We start from the raw sequence: 24,950 nt of genomic DNA on the forward strand, positions 1-24,950 counted from the left end.
GATTGATCAACACAACTAGTACCTTGTTCCTTTACCTGATTTCATTCTCTGTGATGGTGTATCAATGGAAAGTATGAAAAAACTATACCCTCAGGCATATTTTAGCATTTAATATTAAAAATAATAATAGTTATTATCTACTGAATGCTTCCTATGTCCAGATATTATGCTAAGGATTGTATAAACATCATTTCACTTAATCCTCAGATTAAGAATACTTAAACCATTCTTATTTTGGTTGACTTAGTCTACTCGAGCTGCCATCACAAAATATCATAGGCTGTGTGGCATAAACAACAGATACTGATTTCTCACAGTTTTGGAGGCTGGAAAGTCCAAGATCAAAGACTGGCAGAGTTTGGTTTCTAATGAGGGCCACCTTCCTGGATTGCAGATAACCACCTTCTTACTGTGTCCTCCCTCACATAGTGGAGAAAGAAAGATCACTGTCTCTTCCTTTTCTTATAAGACTACCAATCCTATTGGATTAGGACCCCAGTTTTATGACCTCACTTAATCTTAATTACCTCTTAAAAGCCCTATTATCCCCAAATGAGGTCACATCTGGGGTTAGCCTTTCAACATATGAATCTTGGGGAGATTCAGTTCAACCCATAAGAGTGGTAGACAACATTTAGGTTGGCTTTAATGGAAGTATGATGCTGTTTATGTTATTAAGACCTGAAAATGTTTGAGCTGGGAGGAGAGCATCTTTCTAGTATTTTCTAGACATCCTCTCTTCCCCATGAAGAGGATGGACAGATTACCTGTTATACAATAGGATGGTCTCAACATTTGGCAAGAAGGGCCAACTGTCTTGTTGCTTCTCAAACAGTAGGAAGAGTTCAGTTTCTTCGGGTTTGAAGAAACCAGACCCTTTGTGGGGGGGACCTTTCATCATCCTGTTAAAAAACCTCACGTTGTCTTAAAGAGAAAAGTAGTCTTTTTAGTGTCCCTCTCTCAGTCCTTAGAGCAGAGATGACTTTAGTGTCAAAAAGCCTTAGTTATTTATTTATTTTTTTTTCTCCTTCAGTCTGTAGAACTAACTCCGTCCTCCAGAGGCTTTTGATGACTGGTCCATTTCTTTCCCAGGAAGCTAAAGAAACTATTTCGAAAGCTGAAAGATGAGACAGAACCTGGAGAAACTGACTCTACCCACTCAAGGCATCCAGAGCAGTGGGACCTAGACTACAGCTTGGAGCCATACACTGGACTGACTCCAGAGTACATGGAGATGAGTAAGATCACATGATCTTTCCTTCCACCTGGGGGAGGTTCACACGGGTGGTCTGCATGGAGGGCAAGGAAAGGGGCTAGGGAAATGACAGGGGCAGTCTCTGCATCTTCTTGGGCTTCATGGCTACACAGTGTCACCTTCAGTGCCACATGGAAGTGAGGAGGGTAGGGCAGAAGGAACCCTGGAATGAGAACCAGGAGCAACTCTATTACCACCTTGACACTAGGGTGATACACTCTTCTTTTTGGCCTTCCTCTCATCTATGAAATGAGAAGTTTGGTCGCTCAGGCCCCTTTCCATAGTTTCTGTCATTGATAAAAGGGAAATAGTGAAAGGGAAATTTAAGAATGAAAGTTCCATTAAGGAAGAGTAAAGTAATCCTAGGACACTCAGGCCAAGGATACTTATATCTTTGACTTGGAGAATATAGGAGAGTCCACCACTCTACTCAGGTGGGGCTGGGTAAAGTGTCAGCTTTTCTCTTAAAAAGTTGGGTTGTTTTGTGTAGGGGTTGAGAGGTAGATTTCTAGTTACAGAACCTCTTGCTATTCTTGGCTAGGGCTGGAAAGCAAGCGTGCATGTGGTATAAGTTGGTGGAACACAGTCATTTCACATGTGGTTTAAAAGCCATGAGTTCTCCATTATATGTGTACTAATTTAGATTAGCCACCTTCAAGCTCTTGGTTGCTTGTGACTAATCCTGACCTTTTATTGGGGTGGATATTTGAGAAGCTTATTCACAAGATTTGGAACTAATGAATTAAAAACATAGGACCAAGAGGTCAGCCACATCATCTCAACATTTACTCAATCTAGAATGTGTGGAGAATCATCAATCAGATCCATCAGAAGAATCACTTGGTAATTTGTCATTGGACCTATCATTGTGTTTGCATGATAGCTCCTTCCTCCTTTGGTTCATCACTTGTAATAGGGGGCTCCTGATGTCTCTCTGTGCACCAGGTCCCAAGCTTGTTATTTCTCATGGATATTTCTCCTCTTCTGTTTATACGAATATGTGTATGTTAAGGGTAGAGGGATGGACAGGGTCTAGAGTAGATGGCTATAAAAGGTCTGTTCTAGTTCTGGGGTTCTAAAATTCCAGGTAAAATCTGTACTTTGTAATCTAAATAAACTCACCAGAGAAGGAACAATCCTTATATCTGCTTCAGGAACGATAGGCTAGGACCCAGTTAAGGTAAACATGTAGCTCCTTATGCTTTTTATCTTTATCTAAGTGCTACTGACCACTGATCCCTCTCTGGCACTGAACCAGGTATTTACACAGAGGTGATCGTGCATACTCCGGATGCCACTCCTCTGTGTCTGCCATCCTGTCAGACAGAAATTGCTGCCAGCAGTTGAGGTTTCTGCTGAGGAAGTGGCTTATGTTAAAAATCCCTGGGCTCTGTCTCACAACCCCCAGCCCTCCAACCCCAGTCCCCCTCCCTGACCACTGAGGTATCCATGTAGGTTTTTCTGGCCTGCCTGCCTGTCTGTCCAGATAGCTGGCTATTCCAAAGCTTCCTCTTTTGAGGCCTTAAGAGCAGAGACACTAGAGCTTTACCCCCTGGGTTCAAATCCTGGCTTTGTGACCAACTATTTGGACAGCTTTGGGTAAGTGGCTAACTTTTATGTGTCTCAATTTGCTTTAGCTGTAAATAAATACATAAATAAAATAATAATTAATGATAATAATATCTACCTCATGGGATTGTTGTATTTAATGAATTAGTATCTGCAAAGTGCTTAGAAGAATGTCTAGCACATAAAAAAGCTGTGTTGTCAAGTATTGCTGTTTCTCTTAATGGTCTTGAGGCACCAGGAAAGCAGAGTGTAGGGATATATGTGTACTTTGTCAGCCACCATATCACTGGATGGACATCCACTATGTGTAAGACTTGAGCACTTTACAAAGTAATGAGAAGAGGAAAAAAAAAACCCCAAGAACTAGATTTAGTGGCTTCTGGAAGACGTTCATACCCCGATTTTGTAGAGAGTGAAATTCATTCTGTAGCTTAAACAAAACGCACACACACAAAACTCTTTACAGACTATAAGGGAACAAATCAACCATGTAACAGGAAGTTTGAAAATAGAGAAAAGAGGGGAGCAGATCTCCCAAACTTACCTCATTTCAGCCCATTTTTAATTAGCATCTTGGCACCATTTCTTCTTAGACCCTTTTTGTTATGTATATGATTTAAAAATAAAGTTGTAATCATATGCACACATTTGTTGCTCTTTTTTCAGTTAGTATTTCCAAGTTGTCATATAATATTCAAAACTAAGAGCTGCATGATAAATGATCCCTCCAATAAATGTACCATAGTTTATTTGCTGATTTTTCCAATGAAGAATATTGGAGGCTCATTTTTGAATTCTTCCCCAATTTACTGATCTAATATATATTATCTTCATATTGACTCCTCAAGGTAGAGTCCTACAGATGTGATTACTAGATCAAAGGTATCGCCATTGTAAAGTTCTCAATTTATTTTACCAGATTGCTTTCTAAAAGGATTAGACCGATTCACCAAGCCCCGGGCGATGTACAAAATACTCTTCCAGTGAATACAAATTATTTAGTATCCTGAAGTAATGTGATCTGAAGGAATTATCAGTGTACAGTAAGCTTGGGATTCTCAGCCTGTGGCCACCTCATTCCACCTTGTTGATTTGAATATTCCCAGACTCATCCTTTAAGACTTAGCTTTTCAGTGTTTCCACTGTGATGTCCTCCTAGACCAAGCCCCATTCCTCCTGGGAGGAATTGCTAATTATTTGCGTTTCTGTCCCATCATTGCATATGGTACACACACTGATAGTGTATCTTACAGAATTATGGTAATATTGCTCACATATCTGTTCTTCTGCAGACCTAGTCTATCAGAGTCTAGTGTGTAGGAATCATGGTTTATTCATTTCCATGTCCTCTATAACCCAGCACATTTCCTGGTACATAATAGATATTCACTGTGTCTGATAAACAAATGAGTAAATGAATGATTTATTAATTAATGAGGGAAGGTTTCTTAACAGAAATAAGTGTTTAATAACAACTTTATGTGGCAAATGAAGGATCATCTTCAAAGTGGGGCTTGGTTGATGGTGGGTCAAGGATGTTTTGAAGAGATTTCCAGCTGTAGGTAGAAGGTTGGACTTGATCTCCAAGGTCACTTCTGGTTTTGAGGGTCTACATACTAATTAATGATAAGAATAAGGGAGAGCATTCCAAGGAAAAGGACTCACAAGGTCAAAGAGTCTCCTGGCCACAAGTAAGTGTTGCCAAAGCAAATGGTGGATTTTGGGTAGGGAGGGTTTGGATGAAGATCTGGTAGGTTAATGGTGGGCCCTGAAGATCAGACAAGTTTGTGTTTCGTATCAGGCCATTAGGAGCAATTGTAAAATCTTGGCCAGTGTTTCCCTTTAGGAAATAGGCAGCAAGTACAGAGAGGAGGTAGTAAGACAAAGGAAGGAAGAAGAAACAGAGATGGACTTATTCACTTATTCTTTCATTCATCAAACACTTACTAAGCACATAAGGGGAGGAACAAGTTTGGAGACCAGGACAGAGTCAACAGTTCAGAATGATATTGATTCAGTCAACAATTCAATTGATACTGATTCAGTCTTCTGTGGAGGAGGAAGCCTGAATCACACATGGGTGTTCCCAGCTGGGTTCCACAGAAACTCACTCCCAGAATTCTTTAGGCCATTTTGCTAAGCTATCAGTCGTTTCGGAGACATGACTACTTTATTTCATATTTTATATAAGTGCAAGGACAATGTTTCTGAGTTAGATTCCTTTCATTCCTTTTGTCCTGGAATATCCTCTTCACCTTGGAAGGGAATATTTGCTCCCATGTACAAAGTCTGGGCTGCAGACTAAACTTTGCCAAATATTACTCCATCTAGTAGTGTAGGCTAAGTGAGCGTTAGGGTAGGCTCTGGAGTCCAACCACCAGGCTTCTAGTCCCCAGCCTGCATCAGCTAGTGACATGACTCTGGGCTTGATGCATAAAGTCAGCCAGGCTCAATTTCCTCATCTAGAAAATAGACTTGACGATAATAGCACCTACCTTATGGAATGGTTTCGAGAAGTAGGTCATGGATATAGAGTAGTTAAAAACCAGTGCTAGGTACATGTAAGCTCTCCATGAATATGAACTGCCACTGTTCTCATCAAGAGTCCAATCTCTTTCCCTTTAATCTAGGAATTGACTGAAAACAGTTTGAAGCCTAGGGTGCCTGGTTGGCTCAGTCGGTTAAGCGTCTGACTCTTGGTTTCCACTCAGATTGTGATGTCAGGGTCGTGAGATTGAGCCCTGCATCAGGCTCCATGCTCAGCAGAGGGTCAGCTTGAGATTCCCTCTCTCTCTCCTTGCCCCTTCCGTCCCCGCCCCTGCTCACTCATGCATGCACTCTCTCTCTCAAGGAAAGAATGAATGAAAGAAATGAAGAAAAAGAAAGAAAGAAAGAAGAAAGAAAGAAAAATAAGAGAAAAGAAAGAAAAGAATAAATAAATAAAATCTTTAAAAAAACAACAACAACAGTCTGAAGCCATCAGTGTAGCGAGCCCTGGAGTTTCTTCCCAACCCATGAGTGTAGGGTTGGGCAGTAATGTTGATAGATGGAGGGTACCAGACTCCAAAGCAAATCTAAGAATCCCACTCAGAAGCCTTAAATGTAAACACTTAAAGATGTTTGTCTTTTCAGAGAACTCTAAGCCCTTAGGGCTCTACTTGTCAAGTCTGGCATCTCAAATGGGCTCTTTTTGTCATCTGTTTATCTAAAACCCACAAACTTTTGTTCCTCCAGTCATCTAAAAAATAATCACTATTGTCTTCCTGCTTCAGGAATTCAATTATCCCCCTTCAAGCCTTCCTCCAGCTTCTTGAATACAGCCCAAGTTTTGAGCCCTTAATGTGGGTGATAAGACAAATTTCTTCTGTCATTCACATAATCATTAGAGGAAATCTCATTTTTCTTGGTCATGAGTTTACATCCTGTCAAACTTTAATAGAAAGGGGGGTGCATTGTGCTTGCAAACATAAATATTCATTCATTTGGAGTGAAGGCCAGATGACTTTGGAGGGCCAAGGGCTATCTCTCCCCACCCAACCCCCATTGTATAGATGTGTCCACCAAGACCCGTGAGCATCACCCAGCGGATGGATATGCATGAGACAGGTCTGCTCAGAGACCAGGGTTGCAACACCATCCTAAAATTGCAGATTTGAAGGAGCATCCCAGAAATGGCATAGACCCTGTCTTCTCCTCCAAGATTCCTCTCTGACTTTGCATCAACCCCAGCTGGGGAGAGGCCTGCTCAGTATGATCCAGGACCTTTTTTATTCATGGCTCCTTACCTCACTGGTTTTGTCTCTACTAAGAATTTTGCATTCCCACTTAAGCCCTCACCATTCCTCCTTTTCTTCTTCTTCCTCTTCTTTTTTCTAATTAATTAGTTAATCTTTAAAAGAGTTTACTTATTCATTTGAGAGAGAGAGAGCATGAACAGGGGGAAGGGCAGAGGGAGAGGGAGAAGCAGACTCCCCGCTGACCAGGGAGCCTGAACTGGGGCTCGATCCCAGGACCCTGGGATCATGACCTGAGCAGAAGGCAGACACTTAACCAACTGAGCCACCCAGGTGCCCCTATCTTCTTTTTTATTATTGTCTGTGTTCCCCATGCTATACTTTTCATCTCCATGGCTTATTTAGTTTATAACCAGAATGCTTACCTCCTTTATGTGACTGCAGATGCATCCTAACTTGTCCCCTGCTTCTTTTCCCCCCCTCTTTCCCATTTTCTTCTCACTTTTTAAAATGGCTTTTCTAAAATGCAGTCCAGAGCCTGTTTTCTTTTCTACATAAAATCCTTCAACGTTACTGACTTCCCTTAAGTTAAAGTTCAAATGCCCTGCAGGGCATAGCTTGCAAGGTCAGCCAGGAGCTGGCTCTGCAAATATGCACCTGCTTATCTCCTGCTTCCAGGGCTGGATTTGCCTGTGCTGGTCTGTCTGCCTGCAGCAAGTTCTTGCTGAGTTGCTCAGGCTCAGACATGTCTCTTGGAAGCAGTTTTGGGTTCTTCCATGGACAATTCTTCTTGTCTCCTACACCTGCTTTGGTAGAGGAAAAAATGTGAGTGTTTGAGGGCAGAGACCCTCTTATTCTTCCTAGTCTCAACTGGCACAATTCCTGGAATGTAGTAAGACCCAAATAAAAAGGTTTCTTTCTTTTTTAAAGACGTATTTATTTATTTGAGAGATAGAGAGAGCCTGAGCAGGAGGGGCAGAGGGAGAGGGAGAGAGAATCTCAAGCAGACTCCCCACTGAACATAGAGCCTGATGCAGAGCTGGATCTCATGAACCTGAGATCATGACCTGAGCTGAAACCAAGAATTAGAAGCTTAACTGACTACGCCACCCAGGCTCCCCTCAATAAAATGTTTCTTGAATGAATGGCACTTTAGCTTCCTTCCTTCAGTGACAGAGAAATAGAGGCCTTACTTCTTTCTATCCCATGATAGTTGGGCTAGCCTCCCTTTTCACTGTGGACATATTTATTTATTTATTTATTTATTTAAAAGATTTTATTTATTTGAGAGAGAGAATGAGAGAGAGCATGAGAGGGGGGAAGGTCAGAGGGAGAAGCAGACTCCCCGCCGAGCAGGGAGCCCGATGCGGACTCGGTCCTGGGACTCCAGGATCATAACCTGAGCCGAAGGCAGTCGCCCAACCAACTGAGCCACCCAGGCACCCCATCACTGTGGACATATTTAGATATATTTTTTATATGCAACAATTTTCATCTCCCAAGACCAAAGTGAACCACGTTTATGATCATGGCTTCCCTCAGAGAAAAGTCCCTTCTGGCTTTAATTTACCCCTTTGCCTTCAGGGACCAAGTCATTAGTGGAAGTGGACAGAGTAGAATGCTGTCCCTCAGACTCATATTTAAGCTCAACTCCGATTTCATGTCCTCTCTCTGCAGTGCCCTCATCCTGGCCATCCCCGAGGGCATTGCTGGGTCAGGACCTGTGCCAGGCACCAGGCCCGCAGGGGCGACAAGTGGGACCCAGGCCCTTCAGGACCTCAGGGGCTAGCGGCAGAGAGAGAGGGGGGCAGACAGTTACAAGCAAGGGCCCCATGGTCACAAAACAAAAACGAAACAAAACAAAATGCAGCTAACTTTGCTTTCTTCAGAGAGGCTAGGCCCTGAAAGCTTCCATTTGACTGAGCAGAGGTGTGTTATAGAAAATTGTCCGTTCTCTTCTTTGTTCCTGGCTGTCATTGCCCGCTTACCAAACTTTTTTGGGTTTTGGAACCCATGTACTGAGGCTGAACAAACTCTGGCCTGAAAAGAGGAACTCCCCTCCCAGCCACCACCTCAGCCTTGTTTTGAGGCATTGGGCAAGGCCAGGAGGAGAATCCATCCCCAGGGAGACATTTCCCCGCTCCTCTGCCTGGAAACTCCGCTCCTGGGACCGTTCCTGTGTTTCCAACCACAGGGAGGGCTCCACCGCCCTCCAGGCCCCAAGCTGAGAAATCGCAACATCGCTGTTCTTCCACTCTTCTGTCCGGGGGGTTTGATCTTGCCTCTGGAATATCTCTGGAAGATGCTGCTTCTGCTCAGCCTCTGAACCTCCTGCACCTGGTGTTTTGCCTGGCACACCCTCAACACAGCCCTTTGCATCCACCACCATCTTGCTACTGCCCTGTTTATGCTTTCCAGCGTTAGCCTTGGTCTTACCATCCTTTGTTCAAAGGCTTCCAGGGTTCCCATATCTTTACCAAGGCCTCTGTGGGACATTCTTTCAATGTATTTAATCCTAGGCCCCTTTACACATCCTTGGTCCAGCCAAAATGGACCTCAACAGACAATTTCTCACCCATAGTCTCCATTTCACTCCTTTTGTGTCTGACCTTCCCTAGCCACCTTGCCCTGGGACTCCCTGGGCCTTCTCATTCTGGTGTCACCTCCTCCCCAAAGCCCCTCCCCTTCCCTTCCCTCCCTGCCCTTCCCCTCCCCTCCCTCCTCCCCCATGCCTCAGGATTTTAGCTTCCCCCACTCCCACCCCAGGATTTCAGACAAGCTGCCTCCTAAGACAGCAATGCCTCTGATACCTCTTGGTAACTAACTTCCTGGGGACAGGCCCTACCACTGCACCAGCCCTGAAAACACACCAGAGAGCCCTGTGAAGGAGTGACTGAACACAGGAGGGTATCCCTTCTCTGGCTCCGCCTTTCTCTTATCTAGGCTGAAACATCTCACTTCTAGCAAAACTGCAGTCAGTTCTCATGTACTAATGGGCTGGTAATCCAATGGGTGGATTCCCAAGAATTACCCATGTTTCTCTTTCTCTGTCTGCCTCCCCCTTTCCTGTCTCCCCCTCCCCCTCCTCCCCTTTGCTTCTGCCTTCTCCCCTCCCCCAGCTCAGGCCTATTATGTACTCCTTTCCAGTGAGTAAGCCAAGGAAATAAGAGAAGATGTAATATGAACCCTTCCATGCTGCTTGTAGGTAGCAGCCCTGGGAAACAGCTTGCTGGGGGAAGAGAAGAGAAGTCCACAAATGTCAAAACCTTGTTGGAGGCGATAGTTTCTGCCACCCCTACGGACAAGTAAGGTTTGGTGGTAGTAATCCTATCACTGCTTCTGATTCCTCTGCACCTCTGTCTTCATAGTGAAGCCCCTTTTCTCTTCAGATGATCACTGTAGGGCAGAGCAAGGAGCCTCTCTCCTTCCCATCTTCACAGGGTGTCTGTCAGGTGAGAAGCGGGTGTGAATCCAGCTCTGCCTTTATCAAGAAGTGTGACCCTGAGCATGTCATATCATCTCTCCTTTCACTTCACTTTCCTCCTTGACATGACAGGGAATTAGACCAGATGACGATTTTTTCCTTGCAGAGATGTGACCCATGGGTTTGTGGTCAAAACCAACTGTGGAATAGGTCACAAGTTAGGTGCTACTACTGATCATATAGTTTAAAAATATAAGGTAAAGCAGAGTCAATGTTACCCTCACTTCCTCATATTTCTAGATTATTTTTGAGTGAGAGAGCAAGAGAAGTTTCAGCATGCACAAAACCTGGCCACCCCAATGGAAGTGAATGATGCACATAATCATTTTTCACTGAGTGTCTTGACAAGAATAAAGAATTGCAAACTGGACCAGGTAACCTCCTGGGACACTTCCAGTGCTGGCATCCCAGTTCATACATCCAGCCAGACAATGCACCTTGAAGGCAAGAGGCACAGGAAGTGATGCAAGGTGCCTAAGGTCACCCCACAGACCCATTAGTGGAACTGGGGCTAGAGCCCCTTTCCAGATCATTGCACAAGACACTTTCCTCAGGACCCATGGGAACTTGGGCTTTCGTGGAGGGATAGGGGTAGAGGGAGATTTCTTCCTTCTTTCCCAACAGGTTGGACCTCCCAATTCCAGAAAGGCCCTTGTCTTGGGCTTTGAACAAAAATGAGAGCAGTGAAACCAAAGCTGCCCACTCCCTCTGGTGTGCCTGACATAGTGATCCCTGGCTCCACTCTCAGCTGTCAGCTTCCTTCCCCGTGATCCCCAGGACCACCCATGCAGACAGGAAGTGCATTGAGCCCACTCTGAGCCTGTCAGTTGTAATGGTGAGGCAGGTCATCAGTTGAGGGAAGCAGCAGGGAGAAATGTATTATATTTACATGTTTCTAAATTGAGCTGGAACCAGGGCTCAGGGCCCAGCAGGCATGGGGGAATGGCCCTGAGGTGAAGGGGAAGCTGGGAGTAGGGGGTGGAGCTGGGAGTCAGCCTGTGGAGGTAGGGAGCTACCTCTAGGCAGCACCCGGTGGTGGAGATAGGCTGGCCCCAGACAAAGAGAAACCTGAGAGTGAGGGATTAAGCTGGAGAAACCTGTGAAGGGAGCAGCAAGCTTTCGAGGGAATCTCCAATATCAAACCCTTTTCCTGAAGAGCTTACTAAGGGGGACTAACGGGGACTTCAAGAGTAGTCTCCCACCCCCACCGCTGAGGGGAGGAAAGAATGCTGGCCCAGGAGCAGGCCGTGACATTAATCATTACTGTCCCCAACCCCAAAATGAGGCTTCAAAGCTTTTTGGCCACAGGCCCCTCACAGCCCCATTCTGGAGTTTTCCTCAGGGCCTGATGGGAGGAAATTCTTCAGTTGCTTTAAGGGCTGCAAGCGAAGTTCTCTGACACTTAAGGCAGTCTGACTTTTACAGAGTGGAATTTGGCATGAGAATGTAGGCCTGAACTTAATTCTGGAAGTTCCAAAAGAATCTCTTGATCAAGTTTTATTACCATTTTATCAGATAAATAAGTGATACAATTGAACACCAGTGGCCTATGTTCATATTCACAAAATTGTGAAGGGAGCTTCTTGAGGGCAGGAATTGTGTCTTATTCATTCATAGCACCTAACCACAGGGCCTGGCATACAGTAGGTGCTTAATAAATGTTTGAATAAGGAAGAAGAGGAATAAAGAGTGAAAGAGGTAATCCTATAGAAAGGACCTTGAAGACAAAGTGATAATTGGACTCTATAGACATCACTGTTCACCAGAGCTCTCCAGAACCCCTGGCTGTGTTGATTTACGTGGGACAATCTACCCCTTGACTTCCTCCAACCAGAGGCCAAGATGCCTTATTTTCAAGTGTTTATGATGAGGGAATGCTATCCTCTCAAACGCAGATCTCCTACAGCAATACAAATTGGTAGACTTGTCCAGTCATCCGGGTAGTTCAGGCAAAATATCCCATGTAATAGTCAGCTACTGCTATGATAAAGCTTTATAACAGATAGCCCAAAGTCTCAGTGATTTGCAACTGAGACAGAGAATAAAGAGCAATGGAAAGAGCTGGCTCCAGACATTACTGTCTTCCCCTGGGTAATGATCAGGTAAAGGTAGCCACTTATTAAAGAAAGAGTAGAAAGGTTCAGATACACCAATGACTTAGGTGTCATCCAAGATCCCTTCCATATTCCAATATCCTTTGGTCATGGATGGTGGGGACCACACTGGGTAATTTCCAAGTTTCCAACAGACCAGACCTATAAATCTAGTCCCAAGGGTGCCTTAGCTGTAAGTGATGAAATATTCCAGAGTATCTGTACAGTCATTAGCACTGAAGCCTGAATATTCTTTCATAGAACTCCAAGATTGTATGCTACAAGGCAATGGCTCAACGAGCCAGGAAATTCCTTTCCCTGAGCCATCCTGTCTATACAGACTGAGTCATCTCACTGGATAATCAAGCACCTGCCATCTTCTCCAAATGGCATTTAAACACAGTTCAGGCAGTATCCAGGGTCTCATCCCAGTATTTCTGGGAAGTAGGGTGAGTCACAGGTCATCTCTCTCTCTCTCTCTCTCTCTCTCTCACTCGCTCGCTTTTGAAGCATACATTGCTTGTCATTTTCTGTGCTAAGAGTCCCTCTCCCCATATGTACTTAAGAGAAAAGGCAAGAGTATATCTGGATACCATATCCCTCAATGTACTACAGAAGGCTCCTGACATGCAGAAGATGCCCACTCAGTGCTTGTGAAATGAGTGGATGAGTAAATGGAAGGCAGTCTTTAAGATAAAAACTTACTGAGAACTACATCACTTTCCCATTTCTCTTCTTGCTGTAACAGCCAGGAAGCTCAGAGTACACTGGGTTGCTCAGTCATAGCCCCGGAATGGGTCCTTAGAGTTTGCATATTTGTTTCTCCTTCCTTCGTCATTTCCTTTTTTTTCTAAAATTCCATAAACCTAATTTTGTGTTCTTTTTGTTGACTTTTTCACAGCCCTTTGGGAAGATGAAGGGCAAAGGAATAAAGGAAACAAAGGTTCTCAGACATGATTTGTTGCTTGGGAACTTCTTTCTGATCACGCTTAGTTTCATTGCCCTTCCACCTCATGGACTGTGTTACCACAGCCCAAATGGGTGGATGGAGGATGGGTGGATGGGTGGATGGATGGGAGGAAGGAATGAATAACTGGTCTTCACATTCCCATTTTGCAGGTGGATAAAGTAAACAAGAGTGAGTAAGCCAGGTCATTCATTTGTTCACAATAAACATTTACTGGAAATTCACCAGGCTGTTCTCTGAAAATCAGAAATAAATCAGTAGATCTCACCAACTCAATTCTCTCTAGTTTTAAGAAGCTGAATTAGTGGGCTCCTGGGTGGCTCAGTTGGTTAAGCATCTGCCTTCAGCTCAGGTCATGATCCCAGGGTCCTGGCATCAAGCCCCACAACGGGCTCCCTGCTCAGCAGGGAGTCTGCTTCTCCCGCTCCCTCTGCCTCTCCCCCTGCTTGTGCTTTCTCTGTCTCTCTCTCAAACAAATAAATCTTAAAAAAAAAAAAAAGAAGCTGAACTAGGTCCACTGATACAAGTTTTTTGAGGTGGCACAAATGTAGGCCAGACAGGAGCAATGACACAGAAAATGGCAGGGACAGCTCCAATGCACCAGCCATAGAAGACATGGGAGCGAAGATGCTTTGGAGAGTGAAAATATCAGTACAGATTGCCTGACAGGAAGATTAGAAATCAGATTGGAGAAGATCCAATAAAGGAAAACTAAGAGACATGAGAGCAGCTAGGGAGAGGGATGGACACTATCGCATCAGGGCCAAATATTTACCTTTTTGTGTGGTGAAAGGACATTGAATTTGGTTGGCATCAGAAGCTATCTTTGTTTCCCAGCTTCATCAGTTGCTAGGTCCGTGGCCCTGGGAAAATTATTTCACCTCTCTGAGACTCAGCTTTCTTAATGGAAAAATTGAAATAATACTTGACATTGAAGATTATTTTTATGAACCAGAGAGCATGCTGCCTACACAGGGTAGATGTGTAGGAAATGTTGGTTGAAGCTCCACGAAGTCTGAGCATTGGAGTTTGGTTTAGACGCTATGGAAGGGGATCAATGTGCAGATTTTTCCAGAAGAGCACAGTGTCCAGGCCTTTAAGTTCCCTGTGGCTGAGAGCCACATTCTTCTGCCCTTTGCTGTGGTCATCAGCAGGGCTCATCCCAGAAGGCTCCCATGGCGCTAGCCTCTTTTCCCAAGGTAGAGAAGAGGGCTGCTTATGGACTGGTCTACATCGTACTATCAACCTGTGTTCTGCTGTTAAAACTAGACTCTGAATTATCGAGTAGCAGGACTCTCAAAAGTCACTGGACCTTTTTTGTCCATCTGAAGAAACTAGTATTTCACAGTTCATGTGGCAGTGAGGAAAAAGTGGGGACTGGGTCTCCCTTAATCACAAAGAATTGAAGAGAATATGCCTTGCCAATCTGTCCCAATGTTGCATTGATTTGTATGCAGTAAACTCTTAATATTTAAACTGTTCCTTCAAGCCTGTTCCTTCCTGTTATGACTTCCAGAGTTTCTGAATTGAGCCCAATCCATTGTATAAACCCCAAGTGACTCTGTACATATTGAAGAGGAATTCCACTTACTATTTTTATTTCCTAAGTAGTTTGTTTGGAAATTTGGATGAGTGGTTTTCAGGACAGATCTTAACTACCAACCCTATAGCCAACCTTCAAATGCCTCCTTTACTTTGTTCTTCAAGTCAAGCCCAGTGGTTGTGAAGCCTTATGGATCTGCTGGTAAACATGAATTATTCCTGCCCCGGTGCTCTGTGAATGCTGCCATTAGAGTTCTAACTCTGTGACACCAGCGGGGTTTGTTTACATGTCCACCTTCTCCACTGTGTACTAGGAGCTCTTGGGAGGATGGCTCAGTAATCTGTTCATCTTTGTTTCCTGGCAGTAGACATGGTGCCCAGCATATAGAATATGCTCAATAAATGATAGTTGGATGGATGAATGAATGGTGAATGATGGACACTGAGAACCTTCCTATATTCTTTCAGGACTTTTAACTGTTTTCCAAAGCAGTTGAGGCCCATGCTCATGCCCTCATTATCTCTTTCTATTTAATGATCAACTGACACTTGCAATTCCTTTTTACACCAGATACTCTTGGTGCTGAGCCCAGTTGGCTTCCCTTGCCCTCAGGGGAAGGGCATCACTGGCTACAGCCTTGAAATATGGGCTGATGAAATAAACAGTGATGACCTTCCCTTGCTCTATTTTCACATAAGCATTTATATTAATGGACTGTTCCTAGCTGAATCTTTTCAGCAACTGCTTCCTGAGTGAGAAGACAAACTCACACCAATGTGTCCCTTAATAATTTCCGTGTATTGTTTGTTAGTGGTTCAAGAAAGGGAGGATTCTTAAGCCCCCAGTTTTTAATCCCCTTAAGAAGATTGTGTTACTTTCACTAAGCTATAGAAAGTTAAGGGAAAAAATACTGTAATGATTTTGATTAGATTTAGACTCTCCTGACTAACTGGTTTTATACTCACTTTCTTCCAAGTCTTCCATGCAAGTTACAGCACGGAGAACTGCCGTGTGGAGGTGTCAGCATTTCATGTCCCATCTTTCCTCACCGTCACTAAGTACAATGATTTCCCTTCACACAGTTGAGTCAGCCTCTTTTTGTATCTGTTTTGTGTTTATAGCTGGTGAAAAAATAAGCTTGTATTTATGAACCAACTAACCTCTGGACACCTGTTGTGGGATAGGCACCACACAAAATTGTGAGGACTCAGAAAAGAATCAGATATGTCCATGGTCCCCAGGGGTTCCCCATCTAGGAAGCAAATTAAATAGACCAGTAGAGCGACATGTGCAAGGCATGATGGGAGTGAGGTGGAGAGATGCCCATGGCACTCACTTCTGCCTGGGCGAGGTGGTGGGACTGAGGCTCTTCATAGAGAAGGTTAGGTTTGAGTCGGACCTGAAATATGGATTGTAATTCATTCAGCACACAAGAAGAGAAGGAAAATTAGAGCAGCACAGATAGTAGTGGTATGTATGAAGGCTCAGAAATGTGGAAAATGTGGTGAGTTCGAAGAGGTACAAATGGCTTTTGAAATGGTTGGAAAGCAAGCAGAGTTGGTCTCCAAGCTTACCAGCTAAATATTAGCCCTGAGCTCAGAGCATGGGTGGGGAGGACATGTGTCTGGAAAAACAAATTAGGGTTAGATCACGAAGGGTCTTGTATGTCATGACAAGGATCTGGGCTTGAGAGAGAGAGAGAGTGTGTGTGTGTGGGGGGTGTGCATGCACACGTGTGTGCATGCACACTTATGCATGTATGTGTGTGGGCACATGAGCCCATGTGTGATGGGAGTGTGGTTTCACTGAAGAATTTTATATTAATGAGTAAAAACTGTTCGATCAAGAGCTTTTCCACCAATCCTGGCCAATCTTTTCTACCTAATGCACTATTTTTCTTCTTTAAGCAGATTGTCCTGGAATGTCCTTGCTGGAAGCCATCTTGTTTAGTTTAAATCACTCCTCCTTGTTATTTTAACCTAAGCCCAGATAACGAAGGCCAAGATTTTAATTGTCTCCAGCATCAGGCAGTATGGGGCTGGTGTTGATTTTAGAAGGTCCTGGAGAGTGAGAGGAGAAAAGCAATGGTGTTTGTGCCTCCGAGTGTTTCCAGTCTTTGTGCTTCCAGCTCAGCATTTCTGGAGCACTTTACAGCAGGCCTTGTAGAGATTTAGTTGAAAATCAACTTATGGATTCCTCCCTAATTGGCTTGGTCAGGTTTAATCTGTTATTGGTCAAGCCAAGCTGGCTTCTATTATGCAGTGCACTGGGGTTCCCAGGGACGTTCTTATCCTAATGGAGGCTGGCTGTTTTTAGAAGCAAATTGTGGTGTTGATGAAGGCCGATATCATTGTGTCCTCTGAAGTGAACCCAGAAGGACGCCCATCTGATATAGCATTTAGGTCTTTGACTAAAAAGAAAAAGTCTTGGATTTGGCATGTGTATGCTAGAGGGTTAGAGTTTTATAACTCTTTTCTCCACAAGATAAAACAAAGCTTCCTATTTGTTTCTGCCTCTTTGGGCCGATTCCTGGAAATGTGCAGTGTACCCCCTCTAAGCAGGAAGTACCTGCAGCTTAGAACAACTGCAGAGAGGGGCTCCTCATGGCCTCGGGTACCCTGAGGAACATTGGAGCAGGGACGGGGGTGTCCTGTCACTGCAGGCCTGGAACCACTGGCCTTTGCTGAGTCCACCCCCTTGAGGTCATCCAGTGCTGGACACACAGACTTACGTGACAAGGAGAAAAATAAGAACTGCATCATGGCCTTGGGGTAATTCAGGCGCACCGTGAGCATTTAGCCACCACTGAAAGTCGTTTATGTAGACCCAAGAGAGACCAAAGGGAGCCTGTGGGTCTGGAGAGTTTATGAAGGTAAAAAAGCAAACCATCAGGGCAACCCCAGGGAGAGGGCTCATCTCTGTCCCTGGAGATCACGTGAAGGAAAGGAGAGTGAGTGCACAGTCCTATTTTCCTATTTCCTGGAAGACCCTGGGTGTCTGGGTGGGCTGTTTGCACAAGTATGGTGAGGGCGTTCTGTCTACATTTACAGAGTAACCTGCCCCTTCCTCCCCCTACCAGTCTCCTTGCGAGGCCCTTGTTGGGGCTTTGGAGAGTTTGCATGGTTTTGCTCAAGGAAGTCGCTGACAAGAAGAAGAACACTTGCCCTGTAGAACTGAGCTTATTAGAATCAAGAAGACCAACTTAGAAGGCCATAAATAAAGACACGTTCATATATATGCTTAAACACAGACATGCATTTTACAGGTTTTAGAAAACTAGTCTAACATCTGTTTTGCTTTCCTTGTTAATTCCAACCCCCCACCCCCTCTGCCCCCACCCCTACCCCTGACTCTAAAGTGAATTCCTCAGCAAATCCTGATTTAAAAGATGCCTTAGACCCTGCATTTTGAACTGGCTCCCAGAACTTGTTTTTGAAGATTTCTCCTCCCCCTCCCCACTGCCCCAACCCCTTCAGCCAGCCAGCTTGGCAGGCCTTCATTCCAAGATCCAACTTTGACAAATCTGTGTCTTCTGGTGCATTTTGCCACCAACTGACACCTGCCAGTCTCCTGGGGCCAGCTGAGAATCCACTGGCCATCAAGGACCATGGCAGAGACAGACTTGCATCAGCAAGAGCAATAACCCACAACTGTGGGCCCAAGCAAACTGCCAAATCAAAAGCAGTTCCATGCATGTTCTCTTTCTCAAAACTGCTGTGGTTAGGCATATCCCTCTGTGAACATTTTCTATTTTATTATTACTTTTTTAGTTTAGATCCTGGGTTTTCATTCTTTATTTGAATATCCTAGAATCTTGAAGTTTGTCCAAGAAAATGAGAATCACAGCATCATTACAAATCAGACCTCAAGAGGAATTTAAACCTGTCTCTTCAGAACTTATCAGTGAGGATGCTGAAGCTCATTGAAGCAGAGAGAATTACCCAAGGACATATGGCTAGTGAGAAATATATCCAGGGCTAGAGGTCAGGCCTCCTGACTCTCATTCAGGGCTTATACCTTAAATTTGTGTCTGTTTAACATATCCGTATGCAATATACATTGCAGCTACCTGTAAGTGTTGATATTTATCCCAATAAGGGGATAAATAACAGATAACATTATTGAACAATTATTAAGTGGCAGAAATTGTTCTAAGTGCTTAATTTGTGCAATATCATTTACCGTCGTGACAACCTAGATGGGCATTGTCATCCTCGATTTGCAGTCAAAGTAACCAAGACCTGGAGAAGTTAAATAAGTTGCCCTTGGTACATAGGGGGTTCCTATTAGACTGTGGCTTTCCTGGGACTCAGGACTGTGGTGGCTGAGCCCCTAGGGATGGATAGAGCCCTTGCCTGTCTAGTGGAAAAGAGGTGTGAGCACACAGTGAGGGCTGTAACAGAGGCAGGCACCAAGGTGGGGTGAGGGTAGAGCAGGAGGAAGATGGCAAGGAGATGGCATTGGTCTTGGGGATGGAATGGTCTTGGGGATGCATAGATATTGTTAGCTGGAGAGCAGGTGTACAGGCGAGTGGGGGCACCTGCTGCCTTCAGGGAAGACCCCGAGGGGGAGAAACCCAGTGCCAGAAGGCAGAAGCTCGATGGCTGTGGGGGAAATGTGGAGAGATGGGGCTAGAGAGGTAGGTGGGGGGCAGACTGTGAAGTACTTGCCTCCCAAGATAAGGAATTTGGCCTATAGCCAAGAAACAGAGGGGAGCCCACAGCCATTTTTATGAGAGGTAAGTGACAGGATCAGACTACTGGGGGTTTTGAGGGAGGAGACTATAGAGGCCTGGGCAGACTGGTGACAAAGGAAGCAGTTAGGGGGTCGTGCAGTTGCCCAGGCTGAAGTGATGAGGGGCTGGAAACCGTACAGCCATCTGTTTGGCTCAGGCTTCCTCCCCTCCTTTGCTCACACTGCTTCCTCGGCTTGGAATGCTCTCTTCAGTCTAGGCCCGTCTTTCAAGACCAAGCTCAGGTGTTTGATCTGGAGGCTCTCCTCAGTCCCCAGCCTGAATAGGCTTGTGCTCCCCCTCCCCTGGGTCTCCGCTACCTCTGGTACATTCCTCATTCTCTCTTGGCACGCAGAAAATCTCGGTGCACATCTTTGTGTACATTTCTCTCTTCTGCTTTACACCCAGCTCCCTGAAAGCAGGACCAGACCTTTGCCTCCTGAAATACTTGGCAAGGTGCCTGACATTCAGTGAGCTCTCAATAAATGTGTGATGAATGAATAAACTTTCTAAATAAAGGCAGTGACTATGGATATGGAAAGAAGAGGCCAAATTTGGGAGGTGTTTTTTTTTTTTAAGTTACATCAGGGGTTGGCAAATTATGGCCCATGAAGGCGCCTGGGTGGCTTAGTCGTTAAGTATCTGCCTTCGGCTCAGGTCATGATCCCAGGGTACTGGGATTGAGTCCCACATCGGGCTCCCTTCTCGAGGGGAAGCCTGCTTCTCCCTCTCCCACTCCCACTGCTTGTGTTCCTGCTCTCGCTATCTCTGTCTCTGTCAAATAAATAAATAAAATCTTTAAAAAAAAAAACAACTATGGACCATGGGCCAAATCCAGCCCACTTTATGTACTGCTTTTGTGAATAAAGTTTTATTGGAACACAGCCAAGCTCGTCTGTCCACGTGTTGTCTCTAGCTGCTTTTGCTCTACAATGGCAGAGTTAAGTCATTGTGACAAGACTGTGGCCTGCAAATGCAAAAATATTTACTATCTATACACTTACTGAGAAAGGTTGTCAACCTGTGAGTTAGAGGACCAGGATTAGTGACTGGAGATAAAGAGTGACGGAAAGGAGAGAGTCAAGACTTCTCCTTTTCTCACATCTCCTCATTGTGCCTAACACAGAGCTTTGCTCTGGGGTGATGGCCTTGGCCTGTGGGCCTGCAGGCACTGAGAGAGAAAGACCCATGACTGTGGGGCAGGAGGAAAAAGGATCCTAGGAGACCAAGTTGGGAAAGAGACCCCGTAAGAAAAGACAAGGGGCCATAGCTGCAAGGCGAAGTTTACCTAGATCCTGCTTCTTCCTGGTGAAGCTTCTCACACTCTTCTCTCTCTTAGTCATCCAGTTTGGCTTTGTCACCCTCTTTGTGGCCTCCTTTCCTCTGGCACCTGTGTTCGCCCTCCTCAACAATGTCATTGAAGTACGGCTTGATGCAAAGAAGTTTGTGACTGAGCTGAGACGGCCAGATGCCGTGAGAACCAAAGATATTGGTATGTCCCCTGCTTACAGATCATGGCAGGCCCTCCACCTCCGTTGGTCCCCTCGGGCTCCCCACCACCACCTGCCACCACCATCGTACTCTGGATTCAGGAGGGCTGGGGGAAACCCTTGCCTCTTTATCCCTTGGAGCTCCTCATCCTCATATCTTTGGGCTCTGGGAGGCCTTTATCCACACCCACTTGTCCCCCTGGTTTCCAGACAGGGTGGCACCTAAGCCTTTCTAGGCAAGCCCATTCCTGGGGGGGCCTGCAAACCTCCACTGGTACCTTGCCCGTGGAGCATCACCCTGAGCTGCAGCCTTGTCAGTCACCAGGCCAAGGGTGGGAGTGAGCCAGACGCCCTGCTTTCTGTCTTACAGGGATTTGGTTTGACATTCTCTCTGGGATCGGCAAATTCTCCGTCATCAGCAATGTAAGTGTTCCATCTGTGACACCCTAGCTCTGTGGGAAGGGAGCTGCAGAGGGGGCCTCCAGAGGAGCTGAGGTCTTCAAAGCAGGGTACCAGCTCTTGTTACCTTCCAGCCTTTTCCTTTTGGAGCTTCGTTCAAGGCAGCGCCCTGGTTAATAGTGCATACATGCCTTCTAACTCATCGGGCCGTGGCCAGGGCTCTGTGACTTTCTTGTTAACTTCACGACACGAAAGAAAGGTAATTATCCACCGGAATGCATACCTTGGCCTTAAGAGTCAAAATCTGATCTTTCCTCGGAGCCAAGAATAATGAGGAAAGAGTTCCGCCTATCTATCCATCTCTTTCCTTTCTTTTTCTACTCCCGAGCTAAACAGTACCTGGACCATTGCCCGGGCCATGGTTCCTAATTATGGTTCCTCCAAGCTGTCAATGTGAAGTCATGATTATTCCCATGGACTCTGGCATGTGTAGGTTAAGACAGGATATACAAGAAGAGGGGTCCTACCTGTTGTGACCTCCTTAACTGCCTTGCCAGACGTGTCCACATTTCTGAGGAAATCTTGCTGGGCCCAAGCCAATGGCAGCTTTGGCTTCTGCTTTCTGTGTGGATGGTGGCCGGGTAGGGCCTTTTGTTGGAGGAAAATCCTGCTGGCCTGGCGCATACCAAGAAAGCCACCACCCATTTTCCCCCAGGAGAAAAACTTTGGTTCTGGCTGTGACTTGGTTGCCTATTAAGAACACATAAAATGACTAGAGAGGCATGAGGAGAAGCAGAGAGAATCAGCCCGCTGCATTTTGAATGCTCAGTGTAGGAAGTGCACATCTTAAGGCTGACAAATAAGGTGCAATTTGGAAACTAGATCAGTAGATATTTTAGAGTTGTGTTACCTAGAAAAGAGGCCTTGCATACTAGGCACTTTCCATCATACAACAGGATGACAAGAAGTCTTACCTCCCTGGCCTTTCTAAGACTTATTTATTTATCTGTAAGAATGGGAGAGCATAAGATTACCCTCCAAAAAGGATCATTCTGGAAATTAACTGGGAAGATGAAAGGACCTATAGCAAGTGCTCAGTAAGTTACTCATTCTCAAATATGGTTATGGCCATCCACACTCATACATACATTTCGAAAACAATGCCTAAACTACATTTTTTTTTTAAAGGGCTTTAATTGTTGGTGCAGAATACAGTATAAACACCTGCCAGAAAGATTTAAGATTTTCTTTGCAGAAAGTACCTCCACATTCAAACATGCAATCATTCACTCATTGTTTGGTTTGCTCCGTAGACATTTATAGAACACTTAAATATGCCAGACAGTGCGTTGGGTACGTGTGGTGGGATCAGGCAAGACCCACGCCTTCCCCCATTGTCTCTGTGTTCCTAAGTCAAATGGATGAAAGAACAACTTCCATTACATGCTGTGCTAAAAAGTGTTGAGAGACAGTGGTCAAATGGAAGGAACTGTGGCACCATATCCCTGGGGTTCCTGGTTCTCTGGTGTCCCCCAGAGACAGAAGTTCATGGTCATCCAGTGTCCTTGCATATCACCTGAAAGTGGCCCTCTTATCACAATCAGTAATTTTCTCAGAAAATCTTCCACTCTGCCTTGGCTTGGCCAACACCAGTGTCAATTCAAATATCTCAGAGGTGCTCATTCCCTCCAGAACCCAACGATCCACACTGGCTTAGCATCCTTAGCAACCAGCCACTGTCTGGTGGGTTCACTTACCAAAGGTGGAAAAGCTGCATGAGCTCAGAGTAAGGACTTCTCTAGCAGAGCGGTGCCTCTGGATGGGGAGCCCAAGGAGGACCAGTCTCTCAGCCAGAGGGACCCTGCCCCACCGAGACAGCATCCATCCTGACCACCCCTCAAGCACATGTGCTTCTGTACTTCAGGCTTTCGTCATTGCCATCACCTCCGACTTTATCCCCCGCCTTGTGTACCAGTATGGCTATAGTCACAATGGGACCTTGCACGGCTTTGTCAACCACACCCTCTCCTTTTTCAACGTCAGCCAGCTGAAGGAAGGAACGCAGCCAGAAAACTCACAGTTTGACCAAGAGGTTCAATTCTGCAGGTAAAGTAATTGGGAGGAGGAGGGTGGCAGCAGGTGACCAGAAGTGGTAGATCCAATTATCTGGAAGATCTAGATTTATATCACTCTCCGCTCCCTCTTTCTCCTACCCTCAGCCCCCCAAATCATGATAAATCAATTTCAGTAAATCAATAAATATTTATTGAGGGCCTTTTGCCAGACACTACAGAGCAAAGAAGTATATAGCCTTGTCTTTACCACTAAGGGGTTTGTGGTCTGGTTGGAAGAATCAAGCAGAGCAGATGGGACAGAGCTGGCTATTCAGGGATTCTATCCAGTGTGGACCAGGAGCACTGTGGGTGTTCAGAGGAGAGGAAGATCGGTGGGGGCTAGAAAGGAAAGGGTAGGGTTCCTGGAGGGCCCAGGAGGAGTTGTAAGACAAAGAGAGAGTATGCTAGGTGGGGAGTCAGCATGGGCTAAGTTGTGGGGTGAGGATGAATTTGGGGTGTTAGGTGAACACTTAGGGGTTAGGTAATGTAGTTAGGAAGAAGAGCACTTAAAAGATAATAAAAAGGAATAATATAGGAAATACAATATATCAAAACTCCTAGGATAGAATAAGCCAAAGCATTGTTGAATTTGAATAGGTAGGACGAAGTCGATAATGGGAAATCTTGATGTATTCCAGGCATTGTAATGTGATGTGATAGGAAGTTACCTCTTTAGTACCAGGAATGATAGATAAAGTGTAGGCTAAGGACAATTAGTCTGAGAGAGAAGGATGCACTAGAATTGGGGGAACTCAGGGAAGGCAGCTGAGCTGCTGCCGTCAGTCAGCCATGAACCACGGCAGGCATAGCCCGGAGTGGTGGAAGGAATTAGGAGGAGGTGAGGAGATGAGCTATTTACTGTAATACATGACAACATTGGTGGCAAGAGACATAGAGGGCGCCCGAACCAAGGATATCTCTCACGGTTAGGCTGAAGTCAAAGGTGGGTCCATTGACAGTGATGGGGAAGATGCTAAAAGAATCCAGTTTTATGGTACATATGATGAATTTGATTTCAAGCACATCAATTAAAAAAGTGGTGAGAAAGTTTTCACCTAACTCCGAGACACAGTAAGCTGGAATTCCTGAGAGGTCCAGGTCAGAGTCGTGATTGAAAACCACCAGCACGGGGATCATGGAAGCCAAGAAACAGAAAACTCTCCACTATTAACCCAAGAAAGGCAAATAAAGAGAACAGAGGGGAATGAATTCTTTAACCGTTTTGTACCCTCGTGAGATGATAGTCCCCATGAAGGGCTTGAGCAAAGATCACACCTCATATTTTAAAAAAGAGAGCAATAACTACAACAAAAACCAAAACCTAGGAAAGGTATCAAGGGCTTTTCTGGGCCATCCCCAAGAGTGTCTGACGTAAGAGCTGGTGATCCCTCCGTCAAAGAAGCCATACCCTGGGTGCATCCGTCGTGCATTCCCGCTTGGTACCTTAAGGCCCGCCATTCATGCAATGGCTGCTCAGGTTCAGACTCACAGTCTGCCGCCACGCAGGAGAGAAAACGAATTGGTCTTCCCAACTCAGATGACTGAGTGATGCAGCCTTACCAATGTGTGA

At 45.2% G+C, this 24,950-nt stretch overlaps 1 protein-coding gene across 1 annotated transcript in view; it reads left to right on the plus strand.

Annotated features, from left to right (window-relative positions):
• ANO2 (anoctamin 2) overlaps nucleotides 1-24,950 on the plus strand; it is a 361,482-nt gene that overhangs the window by 324,447 nt on the left and 12,085 nt on the right. The window contains exons 22-25 of the mRNA XM_035027854.1: nucleotides 1,093-1,238; nucleotides 20,717-20,869; nucleotides 21,238-21,290; nucleotides 23,191-23,372. Coding sequence (XP_034883745.1) covers nucleotides 1,093-1,238; nucleotides 20,717-20,869; nucleotides 21,238-21,290; nucleotides 23,191-23,372 — 534 coding nt within the window. The remainder of the gene's footprint in view (nucleotides 1-1,092; nucleotides 1,239-20,716; nucleotides 20,870-21,237; nucleotides 21,291-23,190; nucleotides 23,373-24,950) is intronic.

The sequence above is a fragment of the Mirounga leonina genome, unplaced genomic scaffold (assembly GCF_011800145.1).
Source record: "Mirounga leonina isolate KUSES-001 unplaced genomic scaffold, KU_Mleo_1.0 Mir_201, whole genome shotgun sequence".
NCBI lineage: Eukaryota > Metazoa > Chordata > Mammalia > Carnivora > Phocidae > Mirounga > Mirounga leonina.